Source organism: Equus asinus, chromosome 12 (genome assembly GCF_041296235.1).
Source record: "Equus asinus isolate D_3611 breed Donkey chromosome 12, EquAss-T2T_v2, whole genome shotgun sequence".
Classification (NCBI taxonomy): domain Eukaryota; kingdom Metazoa; phylum Chordata; class Mammalia; order Perissodactyla; family Equidae; genus Equus; species Equus asinus.
In genome coordinates this window covers 16,765,026-16,787,068 of record NC_091801.1, presented here as the reverse complement: position 1 = coordinate 16,787,068, position 22,043 = coordinate 16,765,026, and the positions used below count along the sequence as shown (strand labels likewise).

The following is a 22,043-nucleotide window of genomic DNA, read 5'->3' as shown; positions in this document are numbered from 1 at the left end:
CTTCAGTCCTCTATATTTTCCTGAAAATTATCCATAAACTGGATAAAGCTCCTCTTTGGCATGACTAGAGAGCTACATAGTATCTGGTCATTTTATCATCTTAGCAGCCATTGATCCTTAATGTTAATATCTACTTACTCAGTGGTGGTTGCAATGTGGTGATATTCTAACTCATCATTTTTTCTGTATTTATTAGTTGGAACACTGTTGTTAAGAGAGCCTTTCCCTTGTTTACTATTTGGTTAGCCAGTAATATAGTTCTCACAGGAAAGGGAGAATACAAGCTTGGTTTCTTTTCTTTATTTACTAGTTTTCAAGATAATCAATAGGTTCCTTATTATCTTCTGAAGATAACTAATTCTTTCTTTAAACTTATTTGATAGATTTCAACCCATGACAATTATTATCACTAAAGCTCAAATTGTCCTGTCTCTGGCTCATGAGAGCTTCTTTTTTGTTTTTGAGGAAGATTAGCCCTGAGCTAACACCTGCTTCCAATCCTCCTCTTTTTGCTGAGGAAGACTGGCCCTGAGCTAACATCCGTGCCTGTCTTCCTCTATTTTATATGTGGGATGCCTACTACAGCATGGCGTGCCAAGCGGTACCATGTCCACAGCCGGGATCCGAACCGGCAAACCCCAGGCCTGCCGAAGTGGAACGTGCACACTTAACCGCTGTGCCACTGGGCTGGCCCCTCATGAGAGCTTCTTCAAGTGTGTTTTTGAATCATTTCATCCCGCCTCTGGTAGTCCCTGATAGCTTCCTTGCTATTGGATAGTACAAGATGTTCCAAGCTCATTTTATACACATCTTGCCCCAAACACGGAATCAACTGTATTTTTTGAAAAGCTCTAGATTCTTTTAATGAGAAATGGTATTTCTAGCCCACAATCTAGCTACTAAGGATGCTCATTGTTACTGAGTTGGTCATTATTTTTAGCCCCTTTCAGTAGACAGTTCACATTGACACTTTCAATTCAAACTAGAGAATACCAAGACTTTCATTCAACCTCGTTTTTTACCTCTTTATTTTCATACCAACAATTCTGGTTCTCAGTGATAAAGGTAATACTGAAATTGGAATATTCCATAATAACTCATTTGTTTTATTCCATATTACACACAGTAGTCTCAGGATAAAAATTCCAATCCATCTACCAATATGAATACTGAAAACAAAAAAGAATTGTGTATGCTCTCCCTATTCTCTCCCAATTATTTAATAGTTGTACACAATCTGTGTTGTCAAAGCATGTAGCCGTTGCGTGATATATTCTCTCCTTTTCAATGATCACATGGTCTTAGCACAGGTAACTCTATAGTTAATGCTCACCATCAATTCTTAGATATTGGCATTTTCGTTTTCTGAAGCTTGTTCTCTACTAGATTGCTGGGCTTACGTTTTTCTTTTCTTCAGGTTTTGAAATATATTACATCATTTTTCTACTGGCATAAGTCTCTGCTGTTAAAGTCTGATGATGAAATATTTTCCTTTTATAAGTCACGTGATTTGTTTTTCTGGTTGGCCAAAGGACTTTTCTTTTTCTTTAAAATACAGTAAATTTGCTAGAATATGTCTTGTGGTAGTCATTTTGACTCACCATTGTCAAGTATTCATTGTAATACGTAATTTCTTGTTTTTTATTATTTTAGGAAAATTTTCTTGAATTATAACTTTTTGTGTTATTCTCTTCTCTTGGTTTTGTTTTCCTGCTTAGGGACTCCTATTATCCATATGTTTCACCTTCTCTGCCTGTCTTCAATATTTTTCACTTTCTCTAAAATTCTTTTTAAAAAGTCTCTTTATTAATTTCTTTTTGATTTTAAAACCTTCCCTCTTATTCATCTTCTGTTTCTCTTAAGGAATTATCTGTTGTCTTTGTTTCTTCTTGTGTTCCTTCTATTTTAGTCTTTCTCAAATTAAAAAAAAAAAAAACCTTCTAACTCTTTACTGAATTCTATATATCATTGTATTTTTTAAAAGACCCTTTCTGAATATTTCCATATTTCAGTATCATGAAAATAATCATCCATAGCACTAGATTACCAAAAACCAATAAAAATATACTTATTAATACATAGCAATTTCTTCAGTGGGCTTATTGCACAAACATTCAGTAATAATATCTACTCAGTGATTTATAGAAGTGACTTAACTCTTTTATCCCACTATTTATAGACTGTGTGATTTGTATGGACTCTGTGACAATCTAGAGCTAGCTAAGATCTACAGATTGTTTATTCATTCATTCATTCTTCAAGCATTTACCTTTCTCCTATATTTCCAGACCCTGTACCAGGACTTGGGAAGCAACAATTAATAAAAACAGTTTTTATTTTGAATAAAAGTTGTGACTCTCCAAGATCTTAGGCTGATAATTTGCTGAGTTGGCTCATTAAATCATTTTAGAAAGAAGGAATGAATATTACTTTTTGTACATGATAACTGTGAAACCGTATCAGTTGTTGATATGATAAATTTATCAACAGATAGAGAAGACACACATGACTAATGTAATGAGTAGTTCAAGGCCAAATAGATTTTTCTAAAGTCAATTGACCAGTAAGATATATCTCAGCCTGTTCTTTAAGTCAATGCAATTAAAAATCATTAACACTAGCCATCCATTCTTACAGCCCCACCCTCTCACACTGTCCCTTCTCTTGTCCAACATCCACTGATGAAAGTCACCACTCTCCCAAACAGGGAGCTTGTCCTTACTGTGTTTGCCCTCCCCCTTTTTCACATGGGATTGAAGGAAAGGAAAGAATAAAAATGCTTTTTTTTTTGGCAACTATTTTTTGACCAAAAAATAGTCACTTTTCAGAAAATAACAAGGAATACTAAAAGACTTTATTTAAAATTTGACATTATTAGTAATAGTTGTTAGTCTCATAATTGCTCCTACCCTTTTTTATTCTTTTAAAGTAAGTCTCTAAGATCAGAGCATTACCACTAATGAATTATTTAGCTTAATATGAAAAATTGGAAGAATAATGTAAATTGTTTTCATTTTACTTTAGAAACTGGTTATATGCTTAGGGATTGAGTATTATTCACCCCTTCTGAGGGGACAAATTTGGCTTCTGATCACGCCTTTGGTTGCAGATTCCTGGTACAGACACGACCTGCAGCAAAGTGGAACTTAGAGGCAAAGTGAGTCATGACATCTTATCTTCAAGTGCCACTGTCTTTTTAGCCCTCACAGTGCTGAAGCAGTTGAGCATCTTCTCTGCTGGACAAAGGTGTCATTTTCAGGTCTGCACTGGTGCTGTATTTGTTTATAAGATTGTGGGCAAGTTTTCAGGAAAAAATTTTAACAAGATGAAGAGACAATGTGGCTGATTAAACAGAAACAGCATCTATTTCTATATGTAAGTTTGAAAACATCAAAACTATTAATTGATTGACTAAATGAATGGTTTGAAAGACTTCTGAGCTTTCTGAAAATTTCTGAGTTTCTAAAATATTGCACCCAGTTTTCCACTAGTTGGTAATTTATCACTGCCTGTTTCTTGGACATCACTAGTAGTTGCTGCCTATCGAGTTTGCCAGAGTTTGGAAAGCTGAAATTAAATCTCTCTATCATCTGTCACAAATTCAGTAGCTCTGTGTAATAATGCAATTAGAAAGCACCACATATAGCCATCATATTGGCAGTTATATATCCTAGGAAATTATAGTATAAAATTAGGAAGTGACACATGATGTTTATATCTCTCTATATAAAAATACAGTACACATTTCAGTGCATTGTTTAATTGGTGCCCTTCATTGTAATACTGTGGTTTCATATATTTGCTCTGTCGTGTCTGGGTCCTTCAGCAAAATCTTTGTTTTGCATAGCACGAGTCTTCCTCCTTATTCAGCTCCTTCCTTTAGCTAATTGACTGAGTCTTTAGAACTAAACTTAAAAATAATTTCCTCAAGTTATACTCCCTCCACCCTGTCTTCTTTATCACATGTATCCAGTGGCTACAACAGTTCTGAGCACATGGGAGTTCTCAATTGATGCTTGTTAAATAAATGAAAGACTAGGTGCCTTTTCCTCCTATTTTTTCCCATAGAACCTTGGGCTTACCCATGTCAAGTAACCTTTCTTTGTATTGTAATAACTTGTATATCTGTTTTCTCATGGTAAACTTTTTATGCTAGGGGTTAATTCTTGTTCACTTCTTTGTTCCCACACCTAGCACAGTGTGTGGCACACGATAGGTGCTTAATAAATACTTGAGGAATAAATAATGGGTAACATTTTATGGGTCACTTGGGTTCAGAAATACCCTGGCCATTCCTATCAAGCTCTCATTCTTCTATGGGTTCTAAATACGTCAGGTACTTCTTAAGAGGTGCTCTGTGTGTAGGATTGTTGTTTAGTTTCATGTGAAAAAAGGTGGGAAGAAAGATCATTTTGGTGGAAGTAGGGTTCTCATGGAACTTTCTGTGAAGGAAATTAATACCAGAGGTTTTATTCACATGTACTCTACATGCAAGTGCAATTCTGTATGCATTTTGTCTAAGGGTTAGTAAGAGATGAATAAAAAGTACTTACTGATTGAGACAAAATAGTGTAGTGAAAAACGGCAGTGGATTCAGGAGAGTGTGGGTCTAGTCCTGGCTCTGTCTCTAGGACAGTCTTCTCACTGAGAAATTTTCTTAACTGGAATGAAGTAGAGGAGAGACAAGAGCCTTCATCTCTAACAGCCATGATCCCATGTCATATGTCATTCAGTCATCATGTCAACCTCTTTGTTTTCTTTCTCCGAGTTTATGATATATTTTGTAATTCGTATTCAAAACATTTTTATCTCAACTGTGGTTACATTAAGATGCATGATAAGTGAAACCACATTTCAGGAAATACCTTTTATTCCTTTTTTTTTCCTTAAGGCGTAGTTTCCATGTATTCTGCCCTTCCCCTCTGTCACAGGCCCCGTTCACCTCCCTTGTGTCCCCTTTCTTCTCTTTGTTTTTCAAGGGAAGTTACATTTGAGTATTTTTGATTTGTTTCCAGGTGATTACCAAAATATTATGCTGTTAGAATGGCTTGATATTTAAAATGCCAAGTCTTTAAAACTAAGAGAAGGACAACTGAAGTCCATAGCTTTATACTTTGGAAGGGACTTTATTTCATTAGCGCCCCCAGCAGGGGAAGGAGAGAAGGTCAGCATCTCTGTGTACCATACTGGAAATGGGGAACCTGAGACAGACATCTTGAATCAAGCCTCTTGATTCGGACCATCTCTTCTGACCCTAAGACTCAGAGATCCTGACGTCTTGTTCTCTGCTTTGTCCACTTGGCCCTGTGCCACATTTGTAACCGTCTCTGCAAAGTGCTCGTTTCCTCTGTGTTTTCCTCCCAGAGTCTTTACTTCTTGCTCCTCATTCATCAGTGCCACCCATGTCAGTGATTTATGAATAGCAGTTACAGCCAGACTCCAATCTGTGTGGCCTTTGAGACAAATGGTGTTGTGTGGGTTTCTCATTTTCTATGGTGTAGATATTGAAAAGGACCTGGCACTGTGGGAAGAAGTGAGCCTGTCAAGAAACCTTAGTAGAGCACATAATGCTTTAGTTATAGCCAACCACCAAGAAAACCCTTAATCATCACCAGGTCTTAGCGTAAGACTGCAAATGTCCAGACAAATTGGGAAAACCATTGCACCCACCTCTAAGGGAATAGAACAGTCTTTGGTGAGCACCCAGGGACTGCTCTGCAGCCTCTCCCTGTTAGCCCTCAGATGTGCAGAGGCCAGCCAGGCAGGCCTCGGATGCTGGCTCCTCCAGGAAGCAGACATGTCACAACATCCAGGAAGCAGACATGTCACAACAAGCAGTTTGCCACTTCTTCCTCTGATCTCTAGCAACCCAGGCAAAGGGGAAGGGATTATTAGCATGCGTGGGACGAGTTCTGCCATACAGAAGACCAAACTGGAGGAGCCCACGGCATTCCTTCTAGACTCGCTGTCCAAATGAGGGGAGATAGGATAGCAAGTTCAGTTATAAAAAACAGTTTATCTGAAGAAAGTTTCCAGCCTTCTCTGTATGCTTTGAATTAAATTCCTCACAGTTTAGGGGATTTATATGGGTTTAATTTTTCCTAATAGTTTATGTTTTAGCTTAACTAAATATAACTATTCTATCTCTTTCACTATCTTATCCATTGAAAATCCCACAAGCCTGGAAGCATTTGGAAACATTTAAACTACAGTGTATTCATTTTTTGCTTGTGGAAACCATGATTTGGGGAAAAATATTACCACATCTGTGATTTCTAAGCTTTTAGGAATACCGGCACTTTATTCCCAGCTTAATTTTTGTTTTGAAGTGAACATACATTTTTTTAAGCTCCTCAAAGTAGTTTGGAGTATACATCACAATTTTTTTTAAGTAAATTTAATTCTTTATTTTATTTATTTATTTTTTTTTATTTTTTGGTGAGGAAGATTGTCCCCAAGCGCACATCTTTGCCAATCTTCCTCCATTTTATATGTGGGATGCTGCCACAGCATGGCTTGATGAGCAGTGTGTAGGTCTGTGCCTGGGATCCGAACCCGTGAACCCTGGGCCACTGAAGAGGAGCGTGTGAACTTAACCAATATGCCACTGCTGGCCCCAAGTTTTTAGGTTTTAAAATTTTCATTTCAGCACTGTAGAAGAGCGTCACAATTGAAGCCAGTCCCGGCAATGCTTTGCCTGGCTCCTTGACCGTGAGCGCTTCCCTCAGCCCCTCCTGGCTTCAATTTCTTGGTGTATCAGCTTGGCCTGAGGCTGTCTTGCCCTCAAGTTGTAGTGAAAAAGTTAAAAAAAGAGGATCCTTAAAAAGTTACAAACCACTGTAAGCTTTATTCATACTTATTTAGTTATCTTTTAAACACATATGTTCTCCTAAAATTTATCATTTCATGATATCTCAGAATTTATTTCCAAATGTCTCTGGCCATGTAGTATAAAAATATAATTTATCTAAACTAACAAGTTGTTTGACAATGTTGACCACCAATGTTTAGATGAATTTGAGATATATGTTTAATTTCATGTTTTAAATTTCAATGATTTAAATCTTAGTAATTACTAGCACCCAATGAAGTGCTAGTAAAAGGCAAAAATAATGGAGAATTCACTAATAATCTACAAGTAAGATGAGAAAGACTGGACATAAACATTTGGAAAAGGGCAGGTTAATGACCTGTACCCTTTCCATAAAATACTTTTGTCTACATGTTAAATCTTCATACAGATTTATAGAATACAGAATTAGTGACTTTTTTTCTTAATCTAATTTTAGCAACATATTTATAAAATTAGTAACAGAAAATTTTATATTACTCATTTAGCTTTCTGTCCTAGGATTTAGTTAGTTACTTGAAGTGGTTATTTGTTTATGTGACCTAAAACCCACTTAAAAGATACATTGTTGCCTTGAAAAAATTATCTCTTTCAAAATAAGAAGTTGCCAAACTGATAATCCTACAAGTATTAGCTGAGAGAGTGGGGGAATAGTAGCAATTTGGTCTTGCTCCCAGTTTTCACTACTCTCCCTGACCCATCTGCTATGGTTCTTTCTCTCTCCTTCTTCTGACCTTTCCAACCTCTCTTCCTCTTTGCCTCTAGGGAGAAGCCTCGAGTGGAGGACAGCCATTGAAAAACTACATGGAAGAAGTGAGTTTGAAGGTGGCCTTGGAACATAGTCTGAAATCAACCTGTCATATAAGGATGGAGCACTTACTCGAGCTTTCTCCATCAGCCTTTAGGGTTTCCAGTCTATACCTGTTCACTGCTGATACCCACAAAAACAAGAGAATACATAATATGTTATCAAATGGTTTTGTTCCTCACTGGTAGAGAGATACTGTATAACAATTAAATCATCCCAAAAATGTAGGTAAAATTGCATAAACCTGGTGCCATCATATATTTTCACTCACGAACATTTGTTGATATTAATAAATGAGAAACACATGTTTTCTATTGGCCATGCACAAAATAATAAGGCATGATTATTGTTCTTATCGAAAGAACAATCTCTACCAAATTGGCGTTCATTCATGTGACAAATGCTCATCAAGGACATTATTTGTGCAAGCCATTAGGTGTAGTGCTGTCTTAACAATTAAAACAAGTGGTAGATTTTTGTTGAAAAATCGTTTAGACTTCTGGATTTATTTTGGAGATATCCAAGGGCGCGCTCTGTCGCAGGATGTGTCTTTGGGTTGTCTGCAAATGGTCTTTGGGAACCTTCAGATAAACCAGTGGATAGAATCCATAAAACTTGACCTGAAGCCAAACCACAGTGGTCACTAAATTAGCCATCTGAATCTATTGCAGATGAAGGCGACTGGGAAAAAGTTGGTGATGATATCATAGAAGGGCCAAATATTTAGTTTGAATATTGCTTCTCAGCAAGACAGAATCTATTTCTCTAATGTTTTATTCTTGCATTGCATGAATCCGTTCAAAAACCGTTTTGAGAGGCCTACTGAATGCACTATGTAGTCCATACATTTTTAGAACAGTGTACCCGTACTTAAGCTCACACTCGCTTCCAAATGTCACTTAGAGAGGAAAATCAGAGTGTCTAGCACCCAGTAAGTCTCTTGTTTGCATGCTTGTTGGGGTGTGGTGGAGTTTTGCCAAAGGCACATGGAGCAGGGATAACGAAAGGAAGGAAAGGACATGACTGGGTAGATTTTATGAGTTCAGGTTAGAAAAATAAAACTATATGGGGCAAAAAATTGGAGGATGAGAGCACCACCTTTAAATTTCAATTTAATGAATTTAATGCGGAAATTGAGTAGAATACGTGAAAGCAATTAATGTTGCCAACGAGAGGCAGACACTATTTTCAACGTGTACACCAATAGAACTTCCTTTAGGATTCTGTGGTGCCTCCAGCTCTTGGCTCAGCATTCTCCACTTGGTCGTGAGACTGGGGGTGGTGGACCACCTCCACAAGAAGGGCTCCTGATGCCCCTTGGAATGTGTCCTGTAGAGGTCTAGCACTGTGGAGGAAGGGGAGCATTGACCTGCTGGTACAGGAAATGGACTGCATACAGATGATAGAACTTTGAAAATGTCTTATTCTAATTTTGTAGTTCTTATCCAAGAAAAAGATCCTTATTTTCCCCATCATTATGAATGTGCAATCTAAATCTACATGTTTTATGCAGTTGTAAATGCTTAATGTAATAAGAAGGTTGAGAATTTGCACCTTTTCATTGGAGGTGCTGGCAAGGCATGGCTCCTCGGTGTGGTCCTCTGACTAGCGACTTCCAGCATCACCTGGGGGCTTGTGAGAAATGCAAAATCACACCAGACCCCAAAATCAAAATCTACATCCTAACAAGATCCTCACCGGCTTCATAAACACCCTGAAGTGGGAAGCACTGCCCTAACGTGTTCTTTTCAATGTTATTTCTAGAGAGTAACATCACGGAAATTCCCCAATTCTGTATAATATCGGTAAAGAGAAAACGTTTATTAATAAATCTATGGGTTTTGTTTATTCCTTTACTCTCAAGAAGAATATTTTTGGTTGATTGGGGTATAAATTCTCTCTAGCTTATGAGACTCATTACTGACGTACAGTTTGAATTTACAAGTATGTGCGAACTGCCCTTAAGCTTGTCGTTTTTCAGGGGTTCTGTATCACATAGTATTTTTATCTAATATTGGTGATATTTAGATTTTAGCTCTTTTGTAAACCAACAGCATTCGTTTAAAAAACATCCTTTATAGTAAAACTATAAGTATGATCTTAATTAGTGAACTATTAACTTATTGAGTTAATTTCACAGACATTAATCTACTTGGTCCTGAGGAAATATATATTCAAATCCTTCTCCATTTAGGACATGTTAAGAATGTGAGCCATAAAATGATGGTTTTTGGTTTTTCTCACCTGTGTCCTTATTCCACTTTTGCCCTCTTTCTTTATGTTAGTAGAATCAGTAAACAGTAAAAAACAGTATTTATAAATGTTAGAAGCATTGAAGTTGAAACTGAGCTAGCAAACATTTGCTTTTATTTACTGCACACTAAAACTCAAACAAACCATAGTGTTTACATTTTTAACATATTTAACATTTCTTGCTAAAGTTTGAGCAACTCTTTGCAGATCAAAGTCTCTGTTTCTTTTTTTTAATTTAGTCGTATTAGACAGAATCGGAACCACATGATGTTAGACAATTCTTTTTAGACCTAAATCAAAACTAAGGAGACGATATGGTCTCTACAAGTAAAGCTAAAATACTACATTTTCTATTTTTTAATCTATTTTTTTCCAAAATAGGATTTGTCTTTTTGACTAAATAAAAAATAAGATATTTTATAATAGTCTGCTTTTCCTAATCCTCAAAATGGTTCTGACAGTTAAAAAAAATAATTGCATGTTCTTTACATATAAGGCATTAACAGCTCAGATAGGAATAAAAATAATTTCACATTGCAGAAATTTTAGCTTTTAGAATCATAATATTAACATTCATTTAAAAATATATATAATTTAAAACTATCAAAATCAAAGACGCTCAAAGCTTGCTTTGTCACACTTTTTAATCCATTTAAAATATATTTCCCTGATGAATAATTGAGAAGCAGCCTACCATACTGGTTAAAAATCCCCTAATCGTTAGAGAAATTTATCAATTTAAATATGTATTCATCAGACAAGTATTGTCGACTTAAATGGTTGAGAAGCTATAAAGAACTGAAGAGTGAAGTTAATGGTTTTTAAAACTTTTTAAAGAGCCATTTAGAGCAGTTCTCTCAATTCCAGGAAGTTAGCTGGTGAAGGCCGGAGGCAACACACAGAGGAGTGTGAACTAGCACAAGGTGTCAAGTGGCAGTTTCACAGTCTCTAAGAGTGTCAGACAGGAAGAGAAGCATGTGGAGCAGGCAGGCCTTTTTCAAATCTGTTGAGGCTGGTTTTGCCAGCTATGCCATCTGAACTGGAAAGGGGCTCAGTTCTATGAAACAAGATATCTTAGCATCACTTCCGAGGCCAATTTTGATCTGTCTTATTTCTCCTGTGCTGTATTCTGTGATCGCTAGTATAATGAAGTTCTGACTATACTTCTGATGGAAAGTGCATGACATTATTTCCCTCCAATAAATAAGATCTACTTTACTTTTTATTATACACAGAGATTTACTTTTTAAAAATTGAAATAACTGTTGTTTAGTATCATAGTTTTGTTACACTTACGAAGGTAGGAAACAGAATTGTTTTTCAAGAAAACCCTGTTTTGTTTTGACATTTGTTAAGAATTGATACTTGTTAAAGGATAATAATTTTTTAAAAAGTTGCAATTATGACTCATACAGATATAACACGAACACACATATCAAAGATTTGTCTAACCCATTAATTAATAAGGGAAGCAATAAGATGTTACAACCAGTGCCAAGGAGAACTGAAACCCTTACATATATAGTCAAATAAGAAATACTGAAATGAAGTTATAAATACTGTAGATGCAAAACCTGGTAAGGTTGATCAATAGCCGTAGGGTAAAAATCAGTTGCATTCAAATGGATGCAATTGATGGACAAGAGGTACTTGCACTACTATCAATTTCTATAAATTACATATTTGTATAATAGCTCAAAGTCAATGAAAGACCCAGAGCCTCCATGGAATAAGATAACTGGAAAGACATGCTTGAAAAATGACTTCTTGTTCATTGACCATACCCAATAATCTTTCATCCATTTCAAAGTCTTTCACAAATTTATCCTATGATTTCCACAGAGAGAAAAGCCAGCAAGTGGAATGAATTAGGAAATAAAATGGAGTGCAATCCGATGCATAGTGAAATGTAGCTAATTTGTCAGATAAATTTATTTTAGCAGCTTGCATTTATTTTGTAATGCTTTTCACAATCTACCATATTTTTCTAATTTTTGATTATTGTTCCTTCTCTTTTCTTTCCCCAAATCCTATTAGTTCAAACTTAAAGCTTCACAAGCTTATTACTTCCCTCTTCTTAAGTTTTAATTGCCCTCTTACAATTCACAAAAGAAATGGGCTATGGAAGTATAATTTACCAAAAAATTATGGATTACAGCCCGATAATACAAGATATTTCATTAACAAATACAAAAAGAAACGTATTTTTGAACTTTAATGATTTAAGTATGTAAATTATATAGAGAGAATTTCATTTTAAAGGAAGTATGGGCTTCATTCTTTGTCAGTAGAAGCCCTCTATTAAATATATCGGGAGTGAAGTGTAATTTGTTTTTCTTCAGGAATCTTTTAAAATGAAAGTGATTAATCCTTCTAGCAAGATGGAAGCTGAAGTTTTGTCCATTATTTTCATACATAACCAAAAGGAGAGAAATAGTTAATTGCGTCAGAATTAAAGTACTCAATGGTGAAAATTTGACCAAAAGAGAGTTTTTTCTCTAAATATATTGAACTTCCAAGGCCACATGTGACATAAATCAGTGACTGATTACATTTAGAGAATCCAAAAATAAGCTATCCATGTGGAATAACAATACTGCTGAAGTTTATAAAGCCCTTATTCTGTTAGCAGATAAAATGATATGTTGATATAGGGCTAGCAACTGCTCTCCATATGATACTTGTCACTATTTCCCACCACTCCTGGTCCCTGGATATTTCCATACTTATGCTGAAAGCATTTTAGAAAAAGGATCAATGGCTTTTCTTCTAAAAACAACCCAACCAGCTTGCTCTTGGGAATAGGAAAGAGTTTGTATTATATTCAGACACAATTTAATATGACTGTAGAAAAATTTCTGAATAAGTTGGCAAAGGGGAACATGTCAACTCTTGTTTTTAGAAAGGTTCAAGATTTCAGTTCCTTGACTCCATCAAAAAGAATTATAAGTTGTCTGACGGGCTGAGGTTTGAACATACATATTCCTGCCTGTCAGCATTGATAAAGCAAACAGGTGCGTTATATTACTAGCTGATTTGAAGGGAAAACAAAAGGAAAACATTTAAACGATCTATTAATAGTCATATTTGTACTGTCGCTATGATTTCGACAACTAAACATTTTAAAGTTCTTCCCAAACTTCATATTTTACCAAGCTAACGTTCCGTTTGTACTTTCCGTAATTTGCAACAAAGAATAGTTGAGTGCTGCTTATCTGTTCAGGAGTAAAGCCACTAAAATCAAAACCCAGTCAGTAGTATTGCTTAATATTCTGAGCTATTGTGGGAAAAAGTAACACAATTGACTTATTTGTCATATCTTTGCTTATGAAAACCAATTTTAGTATTGGGGCCAAAAAGCTAAATAATGCAAATACTTTTTTAATTAAAAATATTTTTTCAAGATCACTTTAAACCTTTCTGTTTTAGATGAAGAGCTTTAGCCATTTGATTTTACCTTACAAAAAACCACCAAGATCATTTCTCATATTTCTTCTTTCAACACCAGAGCCTGCATGTTCTATTTTTGAGAAACTGCAGGGATGTGATTTCCCTCTCTGTTACATGACAATTTTTGAAATTTTGCTTCTGTTGTCCTTTGTGTGGTTATGGAATTTTAAAACTAAGGCTGTTTACATTTATATATACTGTTTCTTTAGTATAGCCCTGCAAGACCAAATCTAATAATTGAGAAATTTGAAAAAAAAAAAAACAAATGAAATCCTAAAAATAAACACTGATTTATACCTAAATTATGTATTCCAAGATTGAATAACTTTAATTTTTTGCTGACTTCCCCTACAATAGTCCATTTAGTGCCTCTGACATTCTATTGACTGTCTAAAGGAATCTAGAAATGTCCTTTGTGAGGTACTAGAGATCATCTAATTCAGTGTCTTCACCCCTTTGTTCTATCCCAGGAGGGGAAGTGGCATGCCCTGGATCAACCAGGATAAAAAGCTATGACTCTTAACCCTTGGGGTCAGGACTTGTCACTGCAAAGTCTATCTCTCATATGATAGGAATTTAAGTTTTAATCTAATTAGCGTACTATGTTCAAGAGTTGCTAGTGCTAAAGGAACTGTATTTTTATTTTAAAAATGATAACTTTTGAAACTTTGTTTTGTTATTGGAATTTTTTAAATGAGCCTTTTTATTTTAGAACAGTTTTAATTTACAGAATTATTACAAAGATAATGTAGAGAGTTCCTATTTACTTCTCCCCCAGTTTCAACTATTATTATTATTTTATATTAGCATGATACATTTGTCACAATTAATAAACCAGTATTGATACATTATTAGTAACTAAGTCCATACTTTATTCAAGTTTCCTCCATTTTTCTCTAATGTCCTTTTTCTGTCCCAAGACCCCATCTAAGATACCACATTATATTTAGTGGTTATATCTCCTTAGGCTCTTCTTGGTTGAGACCATTTCTCAGACTTTCCTTGTGTTTGATGACTGCAACAGTTTTGAAGGGTATTGGCCAGAAATTTTGTTGATTGTCCCTCAGTGGAGATTTGTATGATATTTTTCTCATGGCTAGACTGGGATAATGTATTTTTAGGAGGAAAATCATAGAGGTAAAACTCCATTTTCAGCTCATCCTATCAAGGGTGTATGCTATCAATAGAGATTGTTGCTATTGATGTTGACCATAATCACCTGGCTTTAGGTAGTCTTGCCTTCCCTGTCCATCTTGTACTCTTTGGAAGAAAGTCAGGATACACAACCCACACTGAAGAAGTGGGAAGTTATTCTCCACTTCCCAAGGTCGGAGTAGCTACATAAATTATTGAAATCGTTCTGCATGGCATGTTTGTCTAGTCTCTCCCATTCATTTATTTATTCAATCATTTATTTTTATCAGAATGGACCTGTAGATATTTATTTATGCTTTGAGTAATAACCTAATTCTACTTTATTTATTTTGTTGCTCGAATTGCTCTAGCTTTGGCCACTGAGAGATTTTTCAGTTGGCTCCTGTATCCCTTTGATATATGCTCATCATTTTGTGTGTCTGTGTGTATGTGTTAGCACTTTCTTACTTTTTTGGCACTACAAGATTCTCCAGGCTTATCTTGTATATCTTATATATCCTGCCTCAGTCCCAAAATCAATCATTTCTCCAAGAGCACTGGTTCTTTCATTGAAAAATGGTGTTAGAAGCCAAGATTAGGGGCTAGTTGTGTTCGTTGTGGTTGGGGTATCATTGTGTCTAAGTCCTCTCAGCTGCCAGAGCAGGGAGATATATGTGTGAATAGTAACCCATGTATATATAAATATCTAGAAATACTTCTATATGTACCCATCAGTGTGTATAGTAAGCTCAACATGAGTTCATACTGATGTCTCCAGCTCTATGACATCACATGTGGATCATTCTAGCCATGCTTATCTGTAAACGCCCCCTTCAATAGTGAGAAAGTTGGGTTCCATCGTCTGCCATCAATTTACTTCACTGTTTAATTCCAGAATGTATATATAGTGGTTTCAGAATTGTTAACCCATATGCCCACAGGAAACAACTTTATCAACTAGGGTACAGTCCTTATGTGCAGCTCCTTTTGCTTTTGATCTTAGAGACTTTACTCATTTCAGTTACTTAGATCAGCAGCTTATTCTCCTACCTGCTTCAGTGAAGTTATTTCATATACCTGTAATGCATTTAGATTCTTTTTTAGTATTTTGCTTCCATCCCAGGATCCCTCAACCCCCTAACTGACTTTTTTCATTTGCATACATTAAGGTTTCCCCTGTGGTGTGAAAGTCAATGGGTTTTGACAAATGCTTAATGCCTTGTATTTACCATTATGATATCATACAGAACAGTTTCACTTCCCTAAAATATCCCCTGTGCTTCAACTATAGAATCCCTAATCTCCTTCCCAAATTCGTAGAAAATTGTGCCTTTTTTGAAACTCTATATTGAGACTAAACAGATCCAGAGGTAACTATCATAATCAAGGAATGGCAGATAGTATGTTTCTCTCATACAGGAATTTTTTTAAACAAAGTAGACATTTAATGTTTGATGATGTCATGCTCTTAGAAATCAGGGGTCATCAGCCTTTATTTTTATCTTGTTAGTATTTGTTTGAACAAAATAAAGTAAAATATCTCAAGCTGGAGGCAAAAAATCACTGAAAGAGGGGGAAGACGATAAATGAATTTGAGAGGTCAAAACAGTGAATTGACAGGTCATGCTGATTTTATGCTTTTAATTTTCAAAATATGTTTGAAAAGATTTTCTTAAATCATGACTCAATAAATTTGAAATTGGTACTTATATTTTATTCCAAAGGTGATCCATTCTTTCTTCTTCTTTCCTTTCTACTGATAGGGAACAAAATTGCCACCCCAAAATGTGTCTCTTTAATGTAAGGATTATTTTAGGCCGATTATTTTTAAGAAACAAAAGACTCAGAAAGTTTCTCTTGTTACCTCCTCCTTAACTGCCTAAGAGAATTTAGATAAATAGCCTGTAACAAGAACAGAGCCATAACCAGAGATACCTACAAAGAATATGGGCTAAATGTGGTCGGGGAGACTCAGCAGGGCCTAGAGATCAGAGTCCTGTCCATGTCCCATTGTCTCTGCATGGCATGGCAAATGTTTGTTTACCATGTGAATTGCCTTCTTCCCCTTTGAAGTCCAAACCACTACCCACAATAACCTCTTGTTTTCAGCTGAAGATGTTATTTAATGTGATGTCTTCAGCCATTTTGGCCAGTTACTCAGTTTTCCTGGGTCTCTCCCATGTATACATGTTATTAAACTTTGTTTGATTTTTCTCCTGCTAATCTATCTCCTGTCAATTTAATTCTTAGACCAGTCAGAAGAACCTAGAAGGGTAGAGGAAAATTTCTTCCTCCCCTACACTACCCTTTATCCTCTCCATTTTTTCTTCCTTACTTTCTCCTACCCAAATGCCTACTGAGTGAGTATCTATTTTTTGCCAGGCACTGTAATACGTGCTGGAAATGCATAGGCAAAAAAGGTTACCCAAGTCCTCAAAGACTTTCCACGTTATTTTAGAGGCAGGAAGATATGAAAGAGCAACTACTGTGCAATAATTGTTGTATTGGTGCAATAAGTGCATAAAGGAATAGAGGAGTAACTTGGTCTTGGAGGATCAGGGAAGGCAATAGAGATGACACCTGAGCCTTGGGAGGAGCGTTAATGTTTGCGACAGAGAAATAAATGTAGTGCATTCTAGGTAGGAGGTATATTCTGTGAACACATCTTGACAGATCACACAGAATGACAAAATTAAGGAGCTACCAGTTAATTATAGCTGGAGTGGAAGTGTCTGTTGAGGTGGGATGGACATGGAAAGTGGTAGTACAGCAGGCTGGACAAGTAGGGGTCATGAAGGACCTTGAGTTTAGATCTTATCCTGGGAGCAATGAGGAGGCCACTCAAGGATTATGAACAAGGTAATGAATACATGATACGACATTGAAAAATCTCACTTTGTCAGAGAACTGGTGGGGAAGATAGGGAGGGTGTGAAACTTGATCCTAGAAAACTTCGTAGATGGCTATTACTGTGGACGGGATGAGAGATGATGAGCATCTGATTTAGGTCAGTGACGGAAGGCACAGAGCAGCAAGGAAGTATATGAGGAATATATTAACAAAAATAAGGAAGTAATAGGAGAAAGGAGGCAGTGAAGTAGGATATAGTTGAGAATGTTTTCTAAATCCCACTAACCTTGATTCTCATTAAAGGGAATTTGAAACCTTGACAGCAAAGAGGCACATTTCGTGCAATTTTACATTGAATATTTCATTATTATATTTCCAAGAATGGGTGCCAAGATTTCCATAAAAATATTAATTCACGAAGGAATGTAGTCTAGATAGATATCTTTTCTTATTAAGACATTAAATCTTATTAAAAGGTGAATGTAAAGAAAACGATTTCAAAGTTTATGGCATGTCGCTGACATCAAAATGAGTTTAAACTTAGAACTCTTCTATGTTGTGAGGAAATTCTTAGGGTTTTTTGAACATGTAATTCGCGGAGATCTAAGTGTTCACTCATATTGGTATTCATGATATCAATCTAGAGTTTAATCCAAAATGAATTTTTTCTTTGGCAGGATGAATCTTTAAAGCAGTTGCAGGTAGTTCATCAGCCGTGGATCTTGCCAAGTGACACAGAAAGTGAAGGAGTGGAAGCAGAACAAGATAAACGTGAGTAGTCACTGCTGTTTGCTGGCAAATTGCTTTAGCTAAAAGAAATCCACAATAAAGGCGTATCCCTATCATAACATCAAACAACGTCTGCAAAAAATTTAGACTTGTTTAGAGAGAGCTTGTAAAGATAAGTTGTACTTCAAGCCTAAAAATCCTGATTCAGTGATGTCTTAATTGTGGTGCAGATTCCTTTAAGCTAACTTTCTGAAAAGAAATGTAATGTCTTAAAAGAAGGAATTATTCTTCCTGAAGACTACATAAAATGTCCATTTGGACTGTGAATCTTCCGTAAGTACTGGAGAATTATGTCAGTGATAACTTGTGATTATTAAAAAGTTTCCAAATATGTTAGGATCAGCTCATTATTATGTATGAAATTATCATTATTGGTTAAATGAATACACTATGTATATAGAAACTTTTCTAAGTTCACAAAACAAATTACTATGATAATAATACTTAAGACAAATAGAATAGACAGCTCTTGATTTAAGCTGCTGAATTATAATCACTGCAAAGAATGGATTATTATAATTTGGCATAACTCAGTTGATGCTCTCCAGGGGCTTATTGACATTGTCAGACTTATGGGTTCAGCGCTCTAAATGAGAGGTTAATGTCTGGATTATATAGAAAAAAAATCAGTTTAAAAAATAACAACATATAAAAGTTTATTTTTTTTACCAGGGGTACCCTGCAGAGAGAAATAAAAATTGTAAGTGATAATGTAGCTCTTGTGATAATTGATATGAAGTTATTAATTAATAATCCCCTGAGCCATAGTCACCAGAGAGACCTAATATGTTATATAGGTAGCATTATGATGCTGTATCCAGGGCGATCCAGGAAATTACTCTTCTGGGTTAAAGGGCATTTTCAAATATCCTTATCCCACTTCTGGAGCTGCAGGCTTATGTGGTCAACCAGGAGAGGGACCTGAGGGTCAGAGTGCTCAGGTGAGAGGAGGAAGCATGGAGCCCAACTGTCACTCAGCTGGCACGTTCAGAAATACAATGAATAGCATGGTGACATTTCATAGATTCTATCGGAGGGAAATAACACCTTCTATAGAAAACAGCTGATGAAGAATCAGAAAGCAGACGGTACTTACTTTAAGCAAGTACAAAAATAAAGAGAGTATTTTGGAAGATCTTTAATGCAAGGGATCCTAAGTAAAATGGTTGAGGAAAAGAGCAACATGGGACACAAAGAAAGGAATCCCCCGAATCTGAAAGAATTAATAGTGACCCAGAACTTCTATGAACACAAACGCAAACATACTTATACCACTGCCATCCCCCACCACACACACACATTTGAATGTCTATAAGCTCTCATTCTAGAGTTTGGAGTTGATAATTTTCACCAAATTCTTTTGAAGCCTTCATAAATTTTGTGTTAAAAAAACCCCTTCAAGCTATGTGCATGTGTATATTATATGAAGACAATATATATAATTGGACTAGTTGTCCTCTGACTGTTAGATTCAACACACTGGTGCCCAAAGTGGGCAAGATCATGTGAACAACATCCTTAGAGGATCACCATGTGTTAATTCTATGAATGTGCCATAACTTATAGTGAACTAAAACTTAAAAGCAGGAAAAGAATGGATTAAAATAGCATATTTAATCAAGTCCAAACTCAGACTTATTTCCTTTCCTTAAAATCCATATGTCTCCAACATTCAGTCTGGAAAGCAGCTTAATAAAACAAAGGAGACAAAAGTCCCCAGAAATTTCTTTAACCCTTATCATCTAATCATATTGCCTTTCTGCATATACTTTAACAAGACTTTTTTTTTTTAAAGATTTTATTTTTCCTTTTTCTCCCCAAAGCCCCCGGTACATAGTTGTGTATTTTCAGTTGTGGGTCCTTCTAGTTGTGACATGTGGGACGCCACCTCAGCATGGCCTGATGAGCAGTGCCATGTCTGCGCCCAGGATTCAAACTGGTGAAACCCTGGGCCGCTGAAGCGGAGCGCACGAACTCAACCACTCGGCCCCAGGGCCGGCCCCATCACAAGACTTTAATAATAAGTTGTAATTATCTTTTGTTCTACTAGGCAGCAAATTCTTTGCAAGAAGGAATCCGTTTTCTTCATCTTATTGAGGTCATAATAAGACTTCAATAAGTGTCAGAAGAATTAATAAATGAATGAATGAATAAATAGATTTCTTTGGTACTTTCTAGCTTGTTCATCAGGACTATTGGAAATCTAAAACAAATAAAATAAATAATAATTGTGACTGAATAATTGTCATAGAAATTATAGTTTTATTCAAATTTTAATATTGGATTTATAATTTAGCCATGGATTTTGCCATGTGGTCTATCAATCACTCTAAAGAAGGACATTCTTGAACCTTCTTAACCATGGACCTAGAACCAAAAATATTTGATTTCAGCAATGTTGTACTTGGAGGTGACCCTTGACAATGGTAAATTGTTTGAAATAAAATCAGAGTTTAAAAATAATTAGGTGGTAATAGCGGCCATCTGGAAATGGAATGCTAGCCAGCATTCTAGCCAAGCTTACAGCATACAGATGCAAATACTTTTCAAGAGCAGCATCCAACCTTCAGGTGGTGGGACACGTGCAAGAAGGAGCCATTGAGGCAATGGCATCTCCACTGATACTTGTGTTAAATGCGTGTGGTTTGTGGAACAGCTGGCAAGATATATATAGATCATTTGCCTCTTTATTTATCCAATGAAAGGAAATAAATGATATAAATCTATGTGAACCCAGCATCTGATTTAGAGTCTAGGAGTTCATATATCAGAAATTTATGAGTGAGGAAAAGGACAAGATTCATCATTCCAATGGTAACACCTGTTTCTTGGCTCAACTTTCTATAAATTATACCCAGGTAATTTTATGGAATTTTCTAATTTCTCCTGAGACAAAATTATCATGGTGGAAAGTTTCCAAATAACATCAGAATCTTTGTAGTGGTGCATATTTCTTCCTGCATCATTTTATTTTTTAATTTTTTTTTTTTGAGGAAGATTAGCTCTGAGCTAACTACTGCCAGTCCTTCTCTTTTTGCTGAGGAAGCCTGGCCCTGAGCTAACATCGTGCCCATCTTCCTCTACTTTATATGTGGGACGCCTACCACAGCATGGAGTGCCTAGTGGTGCCATGTCTGCACCTGGGATCTGAACCGGATCCCAGGCCGCTGAGAAGCGGAACGTGTGCACTTAACCGCTGCAGCACCAGGCTGGCCCTCTTCTTATATCATTTTAAAATAAGGTTTAGCTCAAATAAGTTTTATAAAAGAGTGCCTTTTAGGAAACAATATCTTAATTAAATGGGAGGCTTTGAAAACTTCTATTATAAACAAGATAAGCAAACCCTTGATTAAGTAGATTTTTTTTCTTTACTCTGCTTTTAGTATAAAAGTATAAGTCACAAGTTTAAAAAGCTCATGTTAGGAGTGTGCTTGTTTTTAATCTCTTAGATTATGGTCCAAAGTTGCTAAATAACTTAAATCACAGGTATTTGAATCTGCTGGGGGTACTTGTTTGATAGGCACGTTCCTGAACTCCACTTCACACCTCTGATTCAGAATCTCGGTGCATGGAATTCTGCATTTCTAATAAACTCCTCAGGTGATCTTTGCTTGTTCTAAAGATTGAGAACTACTGGAATGAAAAATCCAACGGATCAGAGGGTTGTCTTTGCAGAATTGTCTCTATAGTGTTGTTTGATTTTGGACCTTGTTTCTCTAGGCTGCTTTTCCCATCTGTAAGTTGTTTGGATATAAAATGTGAGGATACAGAAGAAAGAAGGCTGAAATTTGAAGGAATAAATATGGAATAAAATTGAGGGACAGATGTTCTAGTTAGTAGATTTGACATCTACAAACGTGCAAAGTCATAAGACAACTACTCTCAAACCAGCCAGCACACTATAGCTAT

General features: G+C 36.0%; 1 protein-coding gene across 10 annotated transcripts in view; it reads left to right on the top strand.

Moving 5' to 3' along the window:
* The window catches only part of C12H8orf34 (chromosome 12 C8orf34 homolog), a 371,097-nt gene that overhangs the window by 322,516 nt on the left and 26,538 nt on the right, over nucleotides 1–22,043 (top strand). For 7 of the 10 annotated variants that reach the window (XM_070481128.1, XM_070481133.1, XM_070481132.1 and 4 more), the window contains 2 exons: nucleotides 7,616–7,663; nucleotides 18,023–18,116. In XM_070481128.1, the coding sequence (XP_070337229.1) occupies nucleotides 7,616–7,663; nucleotides 18,023–18,116 (142 nt within the window). The remainder of the gene's footprint in view (nucleotides 1–7,615; nucleotides 7,664–18,022; nucleotides 18,117–22,043) is intronic. The other 3 variants (XM_044780279.2, XM_070481130.1, XM_070481131.1) reach the window with 1 other exon arrangement.